The sequence below is a fragment of the Echinops telfairi genome, unplaced genomic scaffold, assembly GCF_000313985.2.
Source record: "Echinops telfairi isolate 266 unplaced genomic scaffold, ASM31398v2 ScPeMD7_44;HRSCAF=162, whole genome shotgun sequence".
NCBI classification, from domain to species: Eukaryota; Metazoa; Chordata; class Mammalia; order Afrosoricida; family Tenrecidae; genus Echinops; species Echinops telfairi.
This window is the reverse complement of record NW_022103942.1, coordinates 7351117-7373785: the sequence shown is the minus strand read 5'-3', so window position 1 is coordinate 7373785 and position 22669 is coordinate 7351117. Positions and strand designations below refer to the sequence as shown.

The following is a 22669-nucleotide window of genomic DNA, read 5'->3' as shown; positions in this document are numbered from 1 at the left end:
AATGTCAAAGCACGTTTTATATTGTTTGGCAAGTTTAGGCTACTTGAATAAATGCTCATGGAAGAGCATCTATGATATCCAGTAAGAAATTCCACCCCCCTCACACCCACACTGTCAGCAGCCTGACATTTAGTTGAGCGCCAGTGGATGGACTTTCCATGGTTCATAGCTTTTAACATCTGAGTAATAAACCTATAGGCAGCCAACAGTATTGGATCGGGATACAGTAAAGGGTACACATTTTGGTGAGATATTGGTAGACTTACATAGTGAAAATTAATTTCTAATTATCCCAGTTTAATGTTAAGCTCTATTAGATGGGTTCCGTGTTTTATGTCTTCTATCCATTATTAGCCCCTTAAAAGCCCCTTAAAAACCATCAAGAGTTAGTAAAACAATTTGAATAAAAGCACCTTAAGTGTTAAACCTTTGTTTTGGAAGACAAAGGGTTAGAGATTACAAATAGAACAAATAGAACTTTTTGACTAATAAGAAGGGTGACTATGGATCTTTTATTTTTCTCAACAGTTTTATTGGAATATAATTTATATTTCATGGGAAGATAGATTCTTCAAAATTTAAAGAGGAAAGTGTCTGGAATGATTTTATCATACCTAGGATATCAACAGAATTACTGACGTGAGAACAAAAGCAAGATGTATGCAGCACACCTGTCAACTCAGTACATTCCATAGTCGTTCATTATATTGTTCTTCTTTGATTAAAATACACAAGCAAGCATGTACTGTTTGCCTTAGAAGAATAGTTAACTGATACGAATTTAGCAATTAATTGCAATGATTGTTCAAAGAAAAACAACTAATACTGAAAGCCAGCAATGTATGTAATACAATTGTAGTGCTATAGCTAGGAAGAAGCAATACTTATTGTCAAACTATTAGTGGAGCCGGTAGGATAGAGGAGCCAAAGAATGGCAAAATGTACATTGTCTTTAATTGGCTAAGCCAGCTTTAGCTTTTTCCCCTTTGTACTAGTGTTAATGTGCTAATTATGTGCACTGTGAATGAAAAAAATAGGATCTTTAAAATTTCTCCTTCTTTAGGGGAATTTTTGGCAGATACATTCATGGCTACATGCTTAACTATGCCTGCAGATTTTTTATTTATTGTACTCTTCTTACCTCTAAATGCAATTGGTTATGTGGTTGTGGATTGGCAACATTTGTTGCAAGAGAAGTCCAACTGCAGAACTTTGGGGAGGGGGCGTGTTAGTAGCAATATCCATGGTACCTGTGCAAGTTTAGAGTAATTCACAGAAATACAAGAGTATAGAGGATCCACGGGAATGGATTGAAAAATATCCCTGAGGAAATTACTTTAACCAACATCTAGAAATGTGTACACTTGGAATGAATCAGAGTTGCCAGAAATGCTACCTAGATTCATGCAGCCAGAAAACTAACTGTAGGTGAAAATATTTCATAACAGTTTAATGAAAGAATGTTACTGTTCTGAAGTAAGAACTATATGTCTTTTCTATTTTATGTGTTCAGCCTCATCTTCTCTTTGGAACATTGGATCCATATTTCTAACTGCCACCTTAAATCGTCACTTGTACATACATTATAAACTTGGTAGGTTCAAAGCTGACCCTGGCTCTTTCCACACAATTCGCTTTAACAAACTTGCCAGTTGATCTTGCCAGTCAGCCAGGACGCATTTTTTTTAATTAAATGATCATTTTACTGGGTGCCCTTATAATTCACAACAATCCATACATGAATTATATCGAGCATATTTGTACATATGTTGCCATCGTTCTTTTCTAGACATGTACTTTCTATTGAGCCCTTGGGATCAGCTCCTCTTTTTTCTCTCCTTCCCCTACCACCCTTGTGACCCCTTAATAAATAATAAATTATTATTTTCAAATCTTACACCTACTGCTGTCTCCCTTTCTCCATGGTTTCTGTTGTTCATCCCCATGGAGGTGGGGGTGTGGTTATGTGTTGATCATTATAATCAGTTTACCCTTCCTCCCCTCCTCTCCCCCTACCCTTCTCATATCACGATTCCCATTCCTGTTCTTGGATTCCGTGTGTCCTGAGCTCTTATCTATACCTGTGTATATGCTCTGGTCTAGCCTTCAGTAAAAGGCAGCACTGAGGTCATGGAAGGTGGGGCTGAGGAATCTTAAGGAACTAGAGGAATATTGTCTGTTTCATCAGTGCTTTACTGTGCTCAGGTTGACTCATCCCTTCCTTGTGACCCCTCTGTGAGAGAATGTCCCATTGTCTACAGATGGGCTTTGGATCTCTACTCTGGCCTCCCTCATTCTCAACAATATTTTGCTTGTTTGTTTGTTATGGGTCTTCTGATGCCTATTACCCTGTCCTGATGACATTTCATGATCTCACAGGCTGGTGTATTTCTTCCAAGTGGGCTTGTTGCTTCTCTGCCAGATGACCATTTGTTTAACATCAAGCCTTTAAGATCCCAGATGCTATATATTTTTTTTTAAATCATTTTATTAGGGGCTCATACAACTCTTATCACAATCCATACACACATCAATTGTGTAAAGCGCATTTGTACATTCATTGCCCTCATCATTCTCAAAACATCATTCTCTCCACTTACACCCCCGACATTAGGTCCTCATTTTTCCCCTCCCTCCCCACTCTCCCCTCCCTCATGAGCCCTTGATAGATTATAAATTGTTATTTTGTCATATATTGCCCTGTCCGATGTCTCCCTTCACCCACTTTTCTTTTGATAGCTGGGTCCCATCTGTTTTTTTTTTCCCCACCACATTTGCTTATGCACCCATTTTGTCTTCAGTGATTGTGCCGGGAGGGTGAGCATCACAGAATGCCAGTTTGTTAGAACAAAGTGTTCTTGCATTGAGGGAGGGTATGAGCAGAGGCCCAACGTCCATATACTACCTCACTTTATTGCCATATGTATTGCCTCTGTTTTTATGAATTAATGTATTAACATATGTACATACCTATGGTTATACCTCTATCCATAGCTTTGCTTCCTAGATAATTCCTCTGTTTTTTTTTTAACCTTCCTTCTGCCCCACCATCACTCTTGCTCTACTTCCGCCTCTTTGTAATTCCTCTCAGCTAGATTGCTCCATCACCCAGGATCTCTAAATCCACCTTGTTTTTTTTTTAATTTTAATTCCCTAGTTGTTCCCCTGTCTATGGCATTGTTTGTTCACTGCTCCCTTTCCCCCACCTTCTGCTTCTCCCAAAGTCTCTCTGGGATTGTCGTCCCTGTTGCTTTCTCCTCAAACTAGCTTCCCATGATGATCTTATATAAGTAGGCAAACCAACAATAACATAGACCCTCAAAAAAAGAAACCAAAAGATTGAGAAAAAAAAAACAACATACCAGGTCTGACTGCTGACCTTTATGACTATCTCCCCACTGGTCCTGGAGGAATTCTGGAAGCTGCCCCTCCTAGCCTGAAGTCTATTGAGGGGGGCTCTTTAGGGACTTTGTATGTCTTCTTTACCTTTCACCCTTCTTCCACTTCAAGCCCAGTTAGAGCTATGTCTAATATAGATCCTGAAAACATCTGCTTTGCTCCATCTCTTTAGTCATTGTAATCCAAACCAAAATCATCTCCTGTTTTAACTACAGTAATATCTTCCAAACTAGTCTCCCCATTTCCTTTTTTAACTCCCTCCATTAACTCCAATGTGATAGTCACTATTATCTTTTGTTTTTAAGTGCAATATTAATAACCTCGCCTGTATAAACCACTTCACTGCACTTAGAGTGAAACCTCACCTCCTTATCATGGCGTTGAAGGTTCTGCTTATCTTTTAAATGTAATCTTTTTTCACTATTTTATTTGGTTAGTAAGTAAAATTACTGTGTTGTGGTTTTCTTAGGTGCCATCAATTGATTTTAACTCATAGAGTCTCTGTGCACTAGAGAGCCAAACGTTATCCAGTCCTGTGTCATCCTTACAGTCATTGTTAGGTTTGAGCCCATTGTTGCAGGCACTTTGTTATTGCATTTCCTTGAGGGTTTTCTTCTCATTCACTGACCCTTTACTTTATCAAACATGATACCCTTTTCCAGGTATAGTTCTCTCTTGATCACATGTCCAAATATGTGAGACAAACTTTCATCATCTTTTCTTCTAAAGAGCATTCTGGTTAATCGTCTAAGAGATTTGTTTGCTCATCTATTTCAATATGTTTCCCTAATTCCACAATTCAAATGCATCAGTGCTTTGCCAGTCTTCTTTATTTCTTTTGCAAATTCTACATGCATATCAGGTGATTGAAAACATTGTGGTTGGGTTAGTTGCACCTTAGTCTCCAATGTGCCATTCTTGCTCCACAACACTTCACAGCGGTCTTGTGCAGCACGTTTACCCATTGTATTTCATCCTTTGATTTTTGACTGCTTCTTCCAAGAACATTGTAGAGCTAAGCAAAATGAAATCCTTGACCACTTTAGTCTTTTCTCTGTGTATCAGGATGTTGTCCCTTAATCCAGTTGTGAAGATTTGTTGTTGTTTGCATTGAGTTGGAGTCCATATGAAGACAAATCTTTGATTTTTTTTATAGCAAGTGCATCAAATCCTCCTCCCTTTAGGCAAGCAGGGCTGTGCCATCTGTACATGGAAGGTTGTTAATATGCTATCCTCCAATCCTGATGGCACATTCTTTTGCCAGCTTTGCAGATCATTTGCTCTGCATATAGATTGAATAAGAATGGTGAACTGATAAGACTCTGCTGCCCACATGCTGATTTTAAACTACTTAGTATTTCTCTTTTCAGGTCAAATGACTTTCTTGATTCATGTACAGGTTCTGCCTGACCACAGCTCAGTGTTTTGAAATTCCTATTCTTCTAAATCAGTGGTTCTTAACCTTCCTAACGCTGCAACCCTTTAATACAGTTCCTCATATTGTGGTGACCCCCCCACAAACATAACATTATTTTCATTGCTACTTCATAACTCTAATTTTGCTACTGTTATGAATCGGACGACCCCTATGAAAGGGTCGTTTGACCCCCAAAGGGGTTGTGGCCCATAGGTTGAGAACAGCTGTTCTAAATGTTGTTCATAGTTTATTATAAGCCAGAAGAATTATACTTTAGGAATCAAAGATTTATGCAATAATAATACCCAGATAACAAATTAAACCCTGCTGAATTCATAGATTGATTTCAGTGGTGAGGAACTTGGAAAGTCATTCAAATGGTTGTATTAGTTTGCATTCCCAATCCCTTCGTTGTGAGCATGTAGTAATTCTATCCCTAGCCCCATTCCCTTAATCAATTAGCAAAATGGAGCCCTAAGTCTAATATACCTTTAATGCACCCCTCATTTATTATACCTATAACCCTATTGTGGATCAGAAGGATTATGTGGACAACTCTGATGTGAAATGGTGAACTATAATAACTCCATAATTATGATCCTAATACTAACAGTGACCCCTTGGCAACCTGCATTCAGTTTGTGTGAAAATATATTGCTTTGTGTATGTACATATCTGAAGACTTCATGTACTATTTTTGGGCAACACTATCATATGCAGGAATAACTATACCAAATTATATAGCTAAATTAATTTTCCTGGAGTTCAAGAATATAATTCATTGAAAAATGTTCACAACCACAAAAAATACACTCTCAAAGAATAATGTTCTTATAATTTAGCAACATAGCTTTGTGAAGAGGCTTTCTACATGCATTTACTCTTTATCAAATGGCATATGTGAATGGCTTCTTTTCAAATGGCTTATCACATCATCGGACTTTTACAGCTTAGTAAGAATATAACATAATGGAAGTAAAGGAATGTCAGTAAAGTAACCATTGTTAGCCTAGATAAAAGCATTAGTGAGTGTTGATTTTAAAAAAAAGGATAGTTCTTTGGTGCCAAAGTTAGAGAGCTCGTTTATTACATTCAGTTTAGCAAAACGTTGGTGGTATAAAAACAGGGATCAGCAAACTCTTCAGATGGAAGAGCCAAGCCTGTCCCTCACAACAATTTAAAAATATTTGAGAGCCAAGAATACAATTTTAAAAACAAATGAAATCACCATTATCTGAATAATATCCTTTACAATTTTTCAGTTTTACTTCAGAGCCACATGTATGTACAAAAGGGCACAAATGTCTCATGATCCACAGTTTGCCAAGCCCCAGAATGGTATATAAGTTGTCTAAGGATTGTTTTCCAAGACTCCTTGTGGTGCAGCCGTTAAGCATTCACTGCTTACCATAAACTTGTTCGTCCTAATCCACCAACTGTTCCTTTAGGAAACATTTGCCTGCATGCCTCCTATAGGACGATTCTACTATGACCTCTGTAGGATCACTATGAGTCTTGTATGACTTGATGGTCACAGATTTCCTTTTTTATATTTGATTGTTTCTCTCAATATACCATAGATTTTTATATGGAACTCACTCACATAGATTACATGCACACACATTATAAATGCATATAGAGTGCCCAGGATACCAGTTTGCAAGGAGTTGCATGGTTTACTAAAAACAAACAAACACCCATATAACAAGGTACATTATTTGTCTAAAAATATTGCATGTATTGTATTATTATTATTCAAAAATAACTGCACATGCTCATATAACCATATGCTCAAAATTGTACATTTTATCAGCTCGTATTTTCAGATTTCTTAAACTAGGACTATTGTTGTTTGTTGTCTTAGTCAACAAACTTGTAACTTTTTTAGGTTTTCCTTTTTCATAGTCTTTTTTTCAACACCTCTATTGTAACATTCAGTAGCCTCCTTGGACAAGGTTTCTTTTTACCACTATCATTCTGATTCCAAGGTGAAAAAATAATGCATTTATATAGATTTGACAAGTGAAAGCATTAGTTTAGAATTGTCCCAAAGGATTTGTCAGCATCCAGATGGTCTGATGGTCTGACAAACTTTGTTCATTGAGAAGAATGCCATTCCAGCCATTTGCAAAAAAATCTCCAGGGCATGCCAATTCAGTGTGTCCTTATCTCAACTAAGTAAAGACTTGACTTGACCTGTTAAATTTATTCAAGTTTGAGGTGTGAAGGTGTAGTGGCTCTTTTATTACCAGGAAAACAAATGAACTTTAAAAGTGATAAGAACAAAGTATTGTGTTGAGAATACAGTATTCCAAAACTGCTATATCCAGCATTACTTTATAGAAACTTCAACTTGCATATGTACTTCCCAATTCTGACCTTGAGCTAAGAATGTTAACAAGACTAAGAAATTGTAGGGTTGTGGTTTGGGGGTGGTGGGGGTGGGGATTTGCCTTTGATTTAAAAATCCACTCATCATTTAGCTGCAGGCAGAATAACAGTTACTAGAGAGACTGCAGGTGAAAGAATTGCCATTCTTTGGGAAGTGGGACTGTCCACTGAGGTTGGTTCCCTAGTCAAGCTACAGATGATTTCGTTACTGCCAATCAGTATTTGGAGGGCTTCAAACTGTCCCTTGTTCTTTCTCGACCCTAGTTATCCTTTAGTCATACCTTCCAAATGTTAGTAGTAAGTTAACTTCATTTTTTTAAAAGAATCTTCATATCTTAGAGAAATGTTTGAAAACGAGCTTTTCAGTCTGAGAAATTGTGACAATTTATGAACATAGACATTGAAAAATACTTAGCGACACCTTTTGTTTCCTTGTAAGTGATATTTTTGCAGAAACATGCATAATATACATGTGATATCAGCAGCAGTTCAGCCCTATTGAGTACATGTGGTACACGTGATACAAGAGCAGGTGATAATGCTTTCAAACTCTTGGTGTGGTGGTGGTTGTTAGGTAATGTCTAGTCGCTTCCAACTCATAGGGACCCTATCTAAGTGTGGCTGAATGAAACATTGCCTGGTCCTGTGGCATCCTCAAAATTGTGTTTCTGTTCGAATCCATTGTAAAGGCCCTTATATGTCATAACAATTAGAGTTAAATTGTGCTCTTGGTTCATGTGAATTCATAGCAAGGCTTTCTCCTGAGAATTGGGCTTTTTTTTTTTCATTGTAGGAATTTCTTACTTGGATGCCTTTTACTATTTGTTTCCATTAAAGGCCCAAGAAGCCTGCATTGATGAGCTTTTCCTCTTGTGTAAACATATTTGCTTTATTTCCACATACAGCATTCATTTAAAATGAAACTGTTAACTTATAAATGCATGTGAGAAAGAATACAACTATACCTATTATGTAGGCTTCTTGTAATTTTCCTTTTCTCTTTTCTGTCTGTGCCACTCAGCTGATATTCTTTAACTGAATAGATTCACTTAAGGAAAATTCCAGTTTGCTTATAATTATGTTTGGGCTTGTCCACATATAGACTTAGAACCATAAATTTTTGTCTCATCTTTCGTAATTTAAAGTAGTAAGAAGTGCTTTGTTGCTTCATCAGTGGTGAAAATTAATAGAAAAATTTTATTCAGAGAAAAATCTTTAGGTTCCTGGTAAAAGCTATTTTATTTTAATAAAATTGCATATCTTGAAGGAGTCCTAGAGAATGTCACCTGAGTAGTGCTCCCCCTTAAATAGTATTAGTTCTCTTATGTACTTTGTCAGTGAACAGTATTTATATTCAAAATATTAACTCAAATATGTCTTCTCTAAGTTGATTTATTTTCATTGTGAATTTGAGCCAGTCTGCCTATTAAAATGTGTGAATATAGATCAGACCACTTTTGTGTTTTTGCTTGAAGTCAGGGTAAAAGTATATGTATATTTTTCAACATAAGGAAGTAGATAAATAAGATTTGTCGGGGAAAGTTTCTCTCACATATAACTGATGAGAGTATACTGAGCTAAACAGATTATTTATGAAGAACAAGGAAGAAAACCATAAGAACCCAATCGCTATAATTTAATTTTTAAGATTATAATTCAGATTTATTAATTTACACGCAGAGGTAAAAAAATGAAAAGAGAGAAAAAATTAAAGTGCCAGTAGACCGACTAATCCGTCATTGAAAATGCCTGTGGTGGGCATTTTCTCAGCTAGAAAATGTTTGCACTGCCATTAAAGACTCCGTAATTTATATTACCAAACAAATATGACACACTCAAAATATACCCTGAAGCTGAGGCTATGCAGGAGATAAGCATTTCTAACCCACTCTGTTATTAAAAATGTTGTCATAACTCCAGGTATCTCCTGTTTCCCCACAAACCCTGTATAAAAATCAAGCTCTCAATCCTCTCTCTCTTACACACACACACACACACACACACACACACCTCAATTAGAAATAAGGGGTACTAGACCCTAATTAGTTATATTCACAATATTTATTTCCAACTTAAGGCTGAAGTAAAAGTACCAAAGGCCCAAAAGCAGGCAGATAGCCACACCCTAATTTTTATGATTTTTTTTTGTTCCTTGTATTTTAGACAAGTGTAGAGAGCCGAACTTTTAATTGTCTCTAAAAATACATATCTTGTGCTTTAATTTTCAGAAGTACTCTTTATAGTTGGGATTTGCTAATATCTTTTATAAATAGCCTTTCACTATTAGTATAATTGTTCATTATACCCACACCTAAAGTTTGTGTAACTTGTAAAACAAAGAGAAAAGATGTAGTTCCTTGATTAGAAAGAAGATGAAGATTAAATTAAATCAGACCTTAGCGAAGGTCTTGGATAAGGAATGTCTGGATTTATAGTGCTCAGATTATATCTAATGCGTTACTTAATTACCAGTAGCACATACATAGTAGGGATTTGCGTGCTAGAAGGCAGGGTGTAGAGAAAGGATAATGAAATTTGAAGCTAGTGTTTATAGATTATCTGTAATATACCTGGTACAATGAAGATACCTTCTATTTGTTGAGTCATTTAATTGGAATGGATACCTCTTCATGAAAGTATCATCTTCATTTTGCAAAAGAGGGAATCATGGCTTAAAATGGCGAAATAACTACTTCATAATAAATTATATGAATGGCTAAATTTAGAGCCCAGATGGTGTGGTGGGGTTCGACTTTGTTTGCTAACTGTAAGGGCAGTGGTGGGAACCCACCAGCTTTACTGTGGAAAAAAGATGAGATTGTCTGCTACTCTACACATATACAGGCTCCAAAACTCAATGGGACAGTTGGACTCTGCCCTGTAGGGTCATCGTGAGTGGGAAGAGACATGATATCAGTTGTTCTGCTGCCTCCATTCATTCGTACTTTACCACCACCACCACCACCACCACATTCTGCCATGCTGAAATTCCATCCCAAATAATAGGAACCCTGCAGCTGAGCAGAACTTAACCTTGAGGTTTTCTATAGGCTGTATAGGTTTGCTATGAGCAGGAATTGACTTATTGGCAATGAGTTTGGAGCTTGAAGCTTGGAATGTATACAAGGGAAAGGGTCCTTGTAGTGCAGTGCTTAAGTGGTAGGCTGCTAACTGAAATGTTGGTGGGTCAAATCCATCATCCACTGGGTTAGCTAATGATGCGGCATCCACCATCCACTAGGTTAGCTAATGTTCCTTTAATGACTTACAGCCTTGGAAACCCTACAGGGTAATTTATTCGGTATACTTTCCACATTGCTGAGTCTGAATCAATGCTACCCAAACCAAACTCACTTCTCTCAAGTCAGTGCCAACACATAGCAACTCCCTGTGGGTTTCCAAGAATTGAACTGTTTACTGGATAAAAAGCCCAGTAGTCTTTGTCCCCCAGAACGGCTGGTGGCTTCAAACTGCTGACCATAAGGATTGCAGCTCAAGCTGTAACCACCACACAACCAGAGCTCCTCTGAAAATCTTTACAGAAAGGAGATTGCCAGGGCTTTTCTTTCGAAGACAGGCTGGTAAATTCAAAATGGGAACTTTTGGTTTAGTAGAAGAATGCTATAGCATAATGAGTTATGCTAATCACAAGGTCAGTAGTTTGAAACCACCAACTGCTCCTTTGAAAAAGGATGAGTCTTTCTACTCCCATGAAGAGGTGCAGTCATGGAAATCCACTGGGGCAGTTCTACCCTGTCTTCTAAGGTTGCTATGATTCAGCATTAACTTGACACTAGGGAATTTGGTGTATATGCCAATGAATGATTAAAACCAAAAATTCCAGAGCATGGCCTTCCAAGTACAAGGGATACGACTGTATATTTACAGTTTCCTGAGAGGTCATCACTTTACTTTGATCATTTCCCTGCCTGCGTGCGGAGCATGGCATACATGGCATACACAACTAGCCAATTTTGTTTTGTCATTCTTTTTTTTTTTAATCAAGGAAATGAGAAAAGAAAAACTTTTAGAAATATTAGCAAAAATATGAAGGAAAAACCCAAGTTAAAGAATTCAGCTTCAAGTCAATGAGACTGCTTCCCTCCAAAGCAAACTCATCCTTTAAATAAAGCAAGTAATAATTGCCAAGCCATTAGGAAAACTTTAGCAAGACAAACTGTCTTAGACTCCTCTTTTAAAGAATGGTTTCCAAGCTTGTCAGATCTAAACAAATGGGACTAAATTAGACAAAGGTATTTGAACTGACAGATTTATGAGCGGGAAATGTGTCTTTCCCATTAGTATTTGATTTTCCGTCTCTTGAACTTCCATGTGCGTTTTAGGCAATTTCTCCTCACTGCGTTATTAAAGTATGCATGTCAGTGTGAGGAATTTGTATCAGAATAATTTGGCTGAATTTTTGCCAGAGGGTTAATGTTGTCTGTGTCTTAGCTCTTTCATTGTAGTACTGATATTTCTTTGAAAGAGAGAAAATTTACTTAAGGCAAAGAGAGTGAGAGAGAGAGAGAGAGAGAGAGAGAGAATTGATCTATTTCTTTTTCATAGATATTGAAATGCCTGAATTAAAATAAAAACAACAACAACAATGTCATAGGCTACCTGTTGAATTGCAACACTTGTTTTCACCTACATTGACATTCTTCCACAAGAAAAACTGCTCCCCTAAAATCTGTGAATTTTCTATAACTGCCTTTACACCTGATTGTCAGGCATGCGATACTAAAGCATCCACAAAATAGTTACAGGTGAAAAATAGTACCTCTATAAATAAGGCATCAGGAGAGAAGGGGAACGTTTACATCTATTAAGTAGCATATGGAATACAATACTTAAAATTATTAGTTGTCAATGAGAAGAAAAAATGAAATGCACAGACACAGGGGTGATTAAAGCAAGTAATGCTAGTGTTTAAAGGTGTTCTGAAATGTTGTGGGTGTATAGGTACATAGGTGTTCACTGGAGTTTACTCTCAATTCTTTTTGTGTATCAACAGCTCTTTTTCACATCACTATGTGTATGAAATGCATTGAAGACTGGAATTTTTACCATAGATAGCACTCGATAAAAAAAATTCAGCCTATTTCTGCAAAAGAAAAATATTTGATCTTTTTCTATAATTTAACTTTAAATCATTTATAATAGCCAAGAACATGCATTAATAAGATAAGATCCCTTTGAACCTTGGTTTCTCTTTAATCTTCAAATTAGATTTTTAAGAATGAAATATTAGAATTTCCATCAATAAATTTAAATAGAAATGAATTCATTTGAACTAACGGCACACTAAACTGTTGACATTTTCATATTAAACACGATGATTTGGTGTATTATATTACACATTTCCACTTATTTGAGAGAAAGTGGAATTTTTATCAGCAGTAATTTAGAAAAATGTGAGTTGACTTCACGGAACTCTTCTACAGATTAAAGAAGAAGAAAAAAAAATTTTTAACTCTACATAATAGTGTTTTCATTTAGTTGTTTTTGGAAGATTTGATGAAATGTACTTAATGCGTTGTGCATTGTTCTTTAGTTTCAGCTCAGATTCTCAAGAGCAACCTTTACTCAATGGAACAACAAATCATTCATCTGGAGCGTGACATCAAGCAATTCCCCAAGTCAGAAAATCTACATGATCAGTTTGTGGAAAAGATGACAATATCCTTTACTTAGTTTGGCAATCTGCATATTTGTTGGTTTGTATTTATCACTGTACTTCTTTACTAACTGGCTGTTTAGTTTTGGATTTAATAGTCTATTGATACCAGGTGGATGAACTTATGTGCATGTGCCATTTTATATTAGGAGTATCCATTTTATTTCATGATGCCCTTGAACTAGGTAAAGTAGGAAAAGAAGCACTAATTAGGATAAAAATCCTTTTCTCAAAATAGAATTTTATTTGCAGGCCAACAAGACATGCAAGGTAAGTCTTATGACTTTGATCATACCTAAAAGATAGAGAAGAATCTTCTTAAGTATCAAAATGCTAAAAGGAAATGATCAACTGAAGATGGTTGGATTTGTTGTTTTGTCTTTTAAAAAAATCAGAATTAGTTTCCTTTTTGTGTCTGCCTGCATTTTCTGAGGGCACACATACATCCTCAAGGGTAATTGAGGGATGACTAATATCAGGAGGCAGAAAGGATTGTGAAGGGTAAACGAATGCATGACTGGATGGATAAATGAATTGACCAGTATAGGATATATTTAACTAAATTGAAGTGAAAATCTGTTTAACATTAAAAGCATTTCTTGCTAAATAATTGCCATTGAAACCTCTCTTATATAAACTATGTTCATAAAAATTACAGAATGAAATGAAACAAAATATGAGAAATGTCATTCAGCTAAATTTTTTAAATGTTGAATCTGTTTTCTAAAGATAAAAGCTACATCACAGATGACTTCTTTTCTATTTTGCTTTTCAAAAGCTAAAGCCATACTGGCGTCCTCTGGGTTTAAATAAATATCTTGAACTGCAGATTGATTCTCTATTTTATATCTCTAGAGGGAATAAATACTGTAAATTCTTTATCTGATAATCAGTAAATTCCTTCAACTTGATCGCTGTCGTCTTGTTTCAAGGTTAAACTGTTGCCTTCTCTTTCCGTGATATGCTTTCTTTCTAGTCAAATTTGGAAGCGATGCTACTGAACTGAAATTAATTGAGAAGAGCCATTTAGATTTATGTAAAATGTAACACCCCCCCTCGGTGTTTTGGCTCATGAAATAGCGCTGTGTTTCCTGTGTTCACTTAGTGTTGCTGAATACTTTCATAAACAGGAATTATTGGAAACTCAAATCTGAGGGTTATTGGAGGCAGGCAATCCTCAAACAAATAACCTTGGGTGGCATAACTGCCCACATTGGGATACTCAATGTGAAGGTTTCATTTCATTGGTGATTGGATTTTTTTTTTCCTGGAGCTAGAACCGTCACCTACATTTTTCACCTTTTGATTTAGGTTCTTTCTTCCTACATTTGAATTTCATTCTGGAGCCTCTTGTTCTTGTAAACATTTTCTTCTCAAGCTGGCATTTAGCCACACAAAAGCTTACAACATTGAAGAGGCTTTGTTGTTCATTTAGAAAAGAAAAGTAATTTCAAACCCTCATGAACTTGGCATGGACTCCTATTTTATTTCTCTCTATATGCAGGTAATTAAGGAAATTTAAAATGAAAATCCACAGCCTTCTGTATCTGTATGTTACAGACGAATGGTTATTCTTCATTTAAGTGGCACTAAAGTGTGACTATTTGTCCACAAGGTGATTGAAAACTATATTAAAATGTATGGGCCTCTGACTTTGCATATCATAATTTAAATAAATAAAATAAATATACTACAATTATTTCATTGACAAAGTTAGAATTGATTTGAGTGGCTAAAAACTACAATTTAATGAAGTAAAATGGTTACAGTCTCAGAAACCCGTAGGGGCAATCCTTCCCCTGCTCTGTAAGGTTGCCATGAATTGGAATCGATTCAATGTTCAATGACAGTGGGTTTGTTTTGTTGGTTATTATTTTGCAAAGCACTGTATTCAAATATCTAATCATGTGGGAAAATCATTGGTTATCTCTTTTTTCAAAAGAAAATTATTAGTATTATTTGTGCTAATATGTTCATCGTAACAGTGGTATTAGAAGTTTCATACCATGAATCAAAGCTAGTTTATAGTAATTACTAAAACAATTTCACTGCCCCTCCCATTCATTGAATGTTTATTGTGTCAAGGGCTACTTGATTTTGTATACTTCAGCTTCTTCAAAGGTCTTCCAATCATTAAATGAGGATCATTTCCCATATCCGATGATAAAATTCACACCACTTTACCTGTGACATAGTATTGAGCTAAAACTCTGTCAGGATTACTACTAAACTTATAAAATCACTAACCGTAGACACAATGTGAATCCACACATTTTTAGAGGCCATGCATTTCTATCTTTTAAGATTACTTGAAGTTATGTAGTCTGCTTCTGTATTTGGAATTCAGTTCACTTTGGTTTGGAATTTAGTTCACAAGCCATGCGGGTACAAGTTTTACTAAGATCTCCTGTATGAGAGAACTGGTAGGAGCACAGAAAATGGACTGCTGTCGCAAACCTTGAAGCATATTCTCTTTGGCTTGAGGGTTCCTAATTCTGGTTTTCTTCATCTTGACCAGTGTTGTGGCAGCATAAGAGTTGTTTGTTTGTCTTAAATCAAAATGTCACTTTACTTTAAGGCTCTTTACTATTTCTAAAAGTAATGTATTCTGAAAAGAAGGCTTCTCGGGTTTTAAAATATGCGTTGTAGCCCATTCTTCACATCTTAAACTGTCTAAAAATCACATTAACTACAATGTTGACCTTACTGCTTCCATCCTGTTGACAAATTTCTTGCCAAATTTACTCACATAGATTTTGTCAATGGCAGGGCTGTCTGTTGCTGGAAACCAGCTTAGCTCTTTGATTGACTGCTGGCTAAATCATTTCACCAAGTGGAGGACAGGGAATGACTGAGCAGCAGGGGCACCATTAACACATTGACAAGAGTGCTGACAGAATGTTAATGATATTAACACCCTGTCAACTAGCAACACCTGGGATTTCCTCATATTTACAGGGAAAGTCATTGGAAATGGTTAGAAATCAAGTTACTGACAAAGCACATTTTCCTTTCCAGGCAATTCAAAACAGATTTTGGGGTCTCCACTGTATTGAAATTATGTTAAATTTTTATTCCATTATCCTTTATTAAGAGAATATTTAAAATAGATGGAGAAACATTTAATCAACTACAAGTACCAATAAAATCACCTTTATACAGGGAAGGATGATGTTCCACACTTCTCTCTCGCTACCATCAAGTTGATGCTGCCTCATAGCGACCCCAGTGGGTTTTACCCCCTGTAACCGTTTACTGGAGAAGAAAGCCCAATCTTTCTCCCAGGGAACTGTTGGTGGTTTCAAACTGCCTACAATGTGGATCTCAGCACAATGTGTACTCTCTACAATACCAGGGCTCCTTCTACCCTTCTCAAAGTGGTCCAAAATGAAAATTTTAAAACCACATACAGAAAAGCACCTCAAGAGTAGAATGTTGTTGTTGCTTTCCTATCAATGACGTTGATCCTGTGTGTGTGTATTTTTTTCCATTTTGTCAAACTTTACTGAATTCCACGTCAAGTTCTGGGGGGTGTCTTTTATATCCCATAATTGCAGGCTTCAGGGGGGTGGTAAGGTGGCAATGGTGAATTTGGGGACCTGGTTTCCCAAGAGAACCTGCCGCTCTACCCCCGATTCTGCAATGGCTGCCAGGTGGATCACCCCTCCACTGGAGCCATCCCGCTCCATGGCCAGAGCTAGAGCATTGGCAGTAAAGTGCAGACACTCCTCCTTGGTCATGCCCTCCCTGTAGGTAGCATCGACATAGCCATAGATATAGGAGCTCCCGGAGCCTCCAATGGCAAAGGACTGCCGCACCATCATACCCCCCATGGGCACTGAATACACCTGCCCTTCTTCTTGGGGGTCCCAGCCTGCGATGATGATTCCTGCCATCAGGTCTTCCCGGTATCAGTAACACATCTCCTTAAAGAGGCTGGCTGCATTGTGTACCAGTGGGAGGTTCATTGAGCTCAATGCTGTGGAAGCGTAGTTGGTAGGTGACGGCATCAGCTACAGCCTGGGTATCAGCAGCTGAACCCGAGTGGCAGCAGAATATTCGATCATGAATTGGGGTCAGCTTGTCAGTCACTCGATTGGAGATTTGGGGCCCAGTGGTTGCTCTGGAGTCGGCGCCCAGAACCACGTCCCCGTCAAACTGCACAGCCATGATAGTGGTCCCTGTGGAGACTTCTCCATTTTCCCAATCGGGGGTGATGGCCTGTGGCCCCCAGGCCCATGCAAGCTACCACAGATGCCACCATCTTTCTCCTGGTCCTGTGTTTTAAGTGCCTTTCAGTGATTTCCAATTCATGGTGACCCTTTGGTCAACAGAACACTACCTTACTGGCTCTTGAGCCATCCTTACAATTGTTACTGTATTTGAGGCCATTATTTCAGCCATTGTGTGGATCCGTCTCATGGAGGGTCTTCCTCTTTATCCATTGACCCCACTTTTCCAAGCATGAAGTTCCTTTCCAGTGACTGTAGATACCTGACAACATGTCTAAAACACATGAGACAAAGTCTCCCCATCCTCACTCCTAAGGAGAATCCTGGCTGTACTTCTTCCAAGACAGATTTGCTTTCTCTCTGGTAGTCCATGATATTTAATTATTAATGTTTCATGCTAGCACTATATATCAAAGGTACCAATTCTTCTGTATTCCTTATTCTTTGTCTAGTTTTCACACGCCTATATGGCAATTGAAATTATGATGACCTGATCAAGCACACCTTAATATTCAAAGCTACATCTTGGTTTTTAACATTTTAAAAAGAAGAATTTTGTAGCATATTTCCCCAGTGAACTATGTCACATTTGATTTTACTGAACTGCTGGTTCTATGGGCATTGATTGTAGATTCTAGTAAATTGCAATGCCTGACAACTTCAATGTCTTCTCCAATTATCATAATGTTACTTATTGAACCAGTTGTTAAAATTTTTATTTTCTTGGTGTTCAAGTTTAATCTATACTGAATATTATAGTCTTTGATATTTATAAATAAATTATTCTGTTATTTGTGTCATCTACATATCAGAGGACTTCATCCAGTCCTGAATCCATGTTCTTCATACAGTGGACTTTCTTAGCTTATTTGCTCAGCATGCATTAATAATATATGTAGTGAAAGGATTTAACCCTGACTCACAACTCTCCTAATTTTCAACAATACTGAATCAACCTCTTAGTTTATGTTCGGGTTCCATGTGAACATAATTTTTATAAAATTCCCCTTCTTTGCAATATTATGCATAACTTGTTATGATACACACAGTTGAATGTCCTTGCATAGTCAAAATTAATGACACTGGTTAACATATTTCTAGTATCATAGTATCACCTGCTTTTAGCCAAGATTGGTTTTACATCAGGAATGATATCCCTCATTCATTGTCCTCTTCTAAATATGGCTTGAATTTCCTGAAGTTTTATATTGTATGATTGAAGTATCTTCAGAAAACTTTTACTTGAATGTGATAATTAATGATATTATTGTTTTATACTTTCTGCATTCTCTTGGGTCACCTTTCTTTTAAATGGTCATTGTAATGTATGTTTTCTATAGACTCATGGGCCCTTACATTGTTGCATTTATTTATTGAAGCTTCTCCATTGATATCCTTCAATTTCTGGAGCTTTTATTCTCCTAGTACCTTTAGTACAGATTTGTTTTATCCCATCAATATCATCAGTTTTGAAATGATTGAATGTTAACGAAATCTTTTTGTAACAAATATTCTATATTTTCTTTTCATATTATTTTATTGCTTCTTATAGTTTGCAATATTTTATTTATTTATTATTTATTTTTTTTAACATTTTATTAGGGGCTCATACAACTGTTATCCCAATCCATACACACATCAATTGTGTAAAGCGTATTTGTACATCATTTCTCAAAACATTTTCTCTCCATTTAAACCCCCGACATTAGGTCCTCATTTTTCCCCTCCCTCCCCGCTCCCCCCTCCCACATGAGCCCTTGATAGTTTATAAATGGGTATTTTGTCATATCTTGCCCCGTCCGACGTCTCCCTTCATCCACTTTTCGGTTGTCTGTCCCCCAGGGAGGAGATCACACACAGTTCCATGTAATCGGTTCCCTCTTTCCTACCCATTCTTCCTTTGCCCTCCCTGTTTAGTTTGCAATATTTTACTAAAGAATCCTTCAACATTGCAATTGGAGGCTTGACATTTTTCTTTGATGATTTCAGCTTGAGACATACAGAACATGTACCTTCCCTTTTGTTTGCCTAACTCCTCATAGTTGGACATTTTATTGTTATATATTATTTTATCTTCTTGAACTGGACATTTAAATCTGTTTACCTCTTTTGTTTCTTAATTTTTGCCATTAACATTAGTTAACGTCTAGTTGAAGAACAAATTGTGAAGTCTCATCTTACCTCCATTTTTCTCTTTTCTCTTTCCTGTCTTTTAAATGAAATGTTTGCATCATGTTTTTGATATCATCTCATAATTCATCAGGTCTTCAGTCCTTAGAGTTCAATGAGTCAAATGCACTCTTAAAATGGTGTCTAAATTCATATGAGATAATGCTCAAGGCCATCCTTTATTTCTGGTTCAATATATCCATATGAGTATGTAGACATGAATATGTCTACTCCAAATTCTGTCCCAGGCTATTTTCTGACTGATAATGGTGAGTTCCTCTATGGTCTCTTTTCACAGATGTAGTCAATTTGATTCTGGTGTTCCTTACAGGGAGGACCTTTTTTATAGTTGCAGTTTATATTGTTATCACAAGGTATTGGTGTAGAATAAGTCATTGGTCTTGAAAAATACTATAATATGATCTCTATTGTTATTTCTATCACCAAGACAACACTATTCCAGTTACCAATCCTTTATTTCTAATTTTTGAGTGCCCATCACCAGTAATTATAGATTTATCTTGATCGCATACTTGATCAATTTCAGACTACAGATACTAGTAAAAAACCTTCAGTTTCTTCATGTGTAGCATCAATTTGAATAATAGTTTATTAGCTGGCCTTCTTTCTAGGCTTATTAATATTATTCTATTACTGTCAATTTTATACTTCAAGAGAAATCTTCAAATGATATTTATAAAAAAAACAAAAATAATTATTTTGGATTAGGTGATATGTGTGTCGGGGAAGGGTTGTTTTGTTTTTGACAATTAATGCAATGTCATTCTACTTCAATTTTGTCATTCTGACCTAGTAGACTAGACCATATGCATGTCTCATTCAAAATGGTCAGTGCTCGTCCATTTTAGCTCACTGAGACCCAGGACATTTATCTTCATGCGTTCCATTTCACCTTTAGCAGCGTTGAGCGTTCCTAGATTCATACTTAGCATACTTCACAGACCAATTCTTTAAAAATGCTTCCATCCCTCCCCCTTTTTATTGTCATTTTGAGTGCTGCCACATCAACAAATGAAGATCCTAAAGGCTTTTCATCATCCACATCATTATGTTTGTCTCTACTTTGATGAAGCAGCTCTTCTCCTGCTGTATTCTGAGTGTCTTTCCACGTTAGGAGCTCATCTTCCAACACCGTTTCAGACAGTGCCTCTTCTATCCATAAGATTTTTACTACTCAGTATTTTCTTTTTTCATAAGAGATGGCCAAGTATTTCTTTTTAATCTTTGTCTAAAAGGTCTGCTGAAACCTGTCCACAATGGGTGACCCTGTTGATATTTGGAATACTGGTAGCATAGCTTTCAGCATCACAGAAACACCTAAGCCATCACAGTAGAGACAAACAAACATTCAATTTTTGTTTTGGAGCGAGCGTTTAGTGCCAGTGGGAATCCCAATAAGGATAAATGAGTATGGTATTGCCAAATCCGTTCCCTTGGAATTACATCCAATATTTCAGAATTAAGTTACTTACAGTTTTGAATTGTGCCTGTGAACACTATATGTTAATGCTATTTTAGATTTTGTATGTCCTAATTTGGTTGGTCATTTTATGGGTCTGGTAATGCTAAAAATATTTCACATATAGGTTATCAGTAATTGCTTCTTTGTTTTATGCTATTGTGATATAATAAAAGCTGCATAAAAATACTCTTTATAACAGGATATGAGACAGAAAGACAGAGAGAAACCACGGGTGGCACACACACACACTTCTATTCTGATATATAGATTTGCCATGGGTCAGAATTGACGCAGTATAAAGTGTGGGTCTGTGTGTCTATTTGCTCAAGATTTTTCTAGTTATTTTCAAAGCATTCCTTTAAGATAGTGCTATTTATTAACCCCATTTTAAATATGAGAAAAGGAAGGTTGCGGAGGTTCAACTATGTATTTAAAGTCATACATGTAGGAAGCAGTTAAGGACCAGAATTCATGTTTAAACCAGTACATTGTGCTACTCCCCAGATTGGAAAGTTTCATACAGCTGAGATGAATTCTGCATTTGGTCACTGTAAAACTATTTTATTGTTTCCTTTCCACTATCCCTCAAACAGGAAAATGTTTCCTTATGAAAGGATTGTAAACCAATTTTAAAATTAGTTGCCAGACCATCTCCTGCAGAAATCTTTCGCAATCAGAATTAATTTCCCTGTCCCCTGTGTTCTCATCACATTTTAATACTTTGATTATTTCACTTGCTGGCTTGACTCTACCCTATTTATATACATGTTGGTTTTGAACACTGTGTTAGAAACTCTTTTGAGATGCAGATTATTCATCTTTGAGTACTACTGTTCATCAAGCCTAGCACAATGTTTTGTAGAAAACAAATGCTTAATGTATATTTCTTTAATTAGGTTAGCATTCATTGTGTAATGATAATATTAAATTTAACATTCTGTCAAGTAAATAGAAAACATTAGCATCGTTATTCTGATATAAGCTCTGTTTGAGAAAATAAGTGAATCTAAGCAAGTTTCCAATGTCATTTCCGTAGAATATTTTTATTTAAAATATAGATACTGAGATTTATCTCTTCATAATTCTGCTTAGATCAAAATTGTTACTAAGAAACTGTCTAATGGAACATATCCACTTTGAGTATATATTCACTTTTTTTTCTCTTTGGAAACTACTGTTTGTTTCAACCTCAGCCTGAAATTACATGAACGATGCTTTCCATACTTCATTCAGGGAATTGGTGGGCATTTGGTGGCCGTTGCTCATCGTGAGAACAGACGTTAAAAAGTCCATGAAGCCTTTCAGACCACAAAAGGCTCATCTGGGAAATTATGTTTTACAGAACATAAATTTGTCTGAAAGAGTTAATGTACCCCCTCCTCAATTGGATTAATTCTCATCCTCTCCACCAGAAGTTAAACACTAAAATATATTTTTTAAATGACTCCGGGGGATTTAGTCATCATGAGTCGACATAAAACAAAAAAGAACTCGAAGAAGAAGATTCTTTAATATGGCTGCATTATTTTGAGTATTCTTGTAGTGTTGTTAGGTGCTGTCTCTTCGGTTCCAACTTAGAGAGTGGCTCTTTATGCAACAGAAGGAAACCCTGCCTGGTCCTGCACCAGCCGCACAGTGCTCGTTAGGTTCCAGTCCATTGTTGCAGCCAGGGTGTCCGTCCGCCTTGCCGAGGGCCTTCCTTTTCTCTTTGTCTGACACTCTCGTTAACAAAAGATGACGTCATTTTCCACGGCTGGATCTTTCGAGAGTCCATATTCAAAGTATGTGAGAAGTCTTGAACATCTGCTTTTAAGGAGCCTTTTTGCAGTTCTTCCCCCATGACAAATTTATTGGTTCCTTTGGCAAATAAGAATGGCATTCTTTAACAATACATCATTCAA

The 22669-nt window shown here is 36.6% G+C and overlaps 1 protein-coding gene and 1 pseudogene across 2 annotated transcripts in view; one reads left to right on the top strand and one right to left on the bottom strand.

Moving 5' to 3' along the window:
- The window catches only part of DIAPH2 (diaphanous related formin 2), a 982643-nt gene that overhangs the window by 570015 nt on the left and 389959 nt on the right, over positions 1 to 22669 (top strand). For both annotated transcript variants that reach the window (XM_045290573.1, XM_045290572.1), the window contains one exon: positions 12762 to 12886. In XM_045290573.1, coding sequence (XP_045146508.1) covers positions 12762 to 12886 — 125 coding nt within the window. The remainder of the gene's footprint in view (positions 1 to 12761; positions 12887 to 22669) is intronic.
- On the bottom strand, positions 16445 to 19303 carry LOC105979409 (annotated as a pseudogene).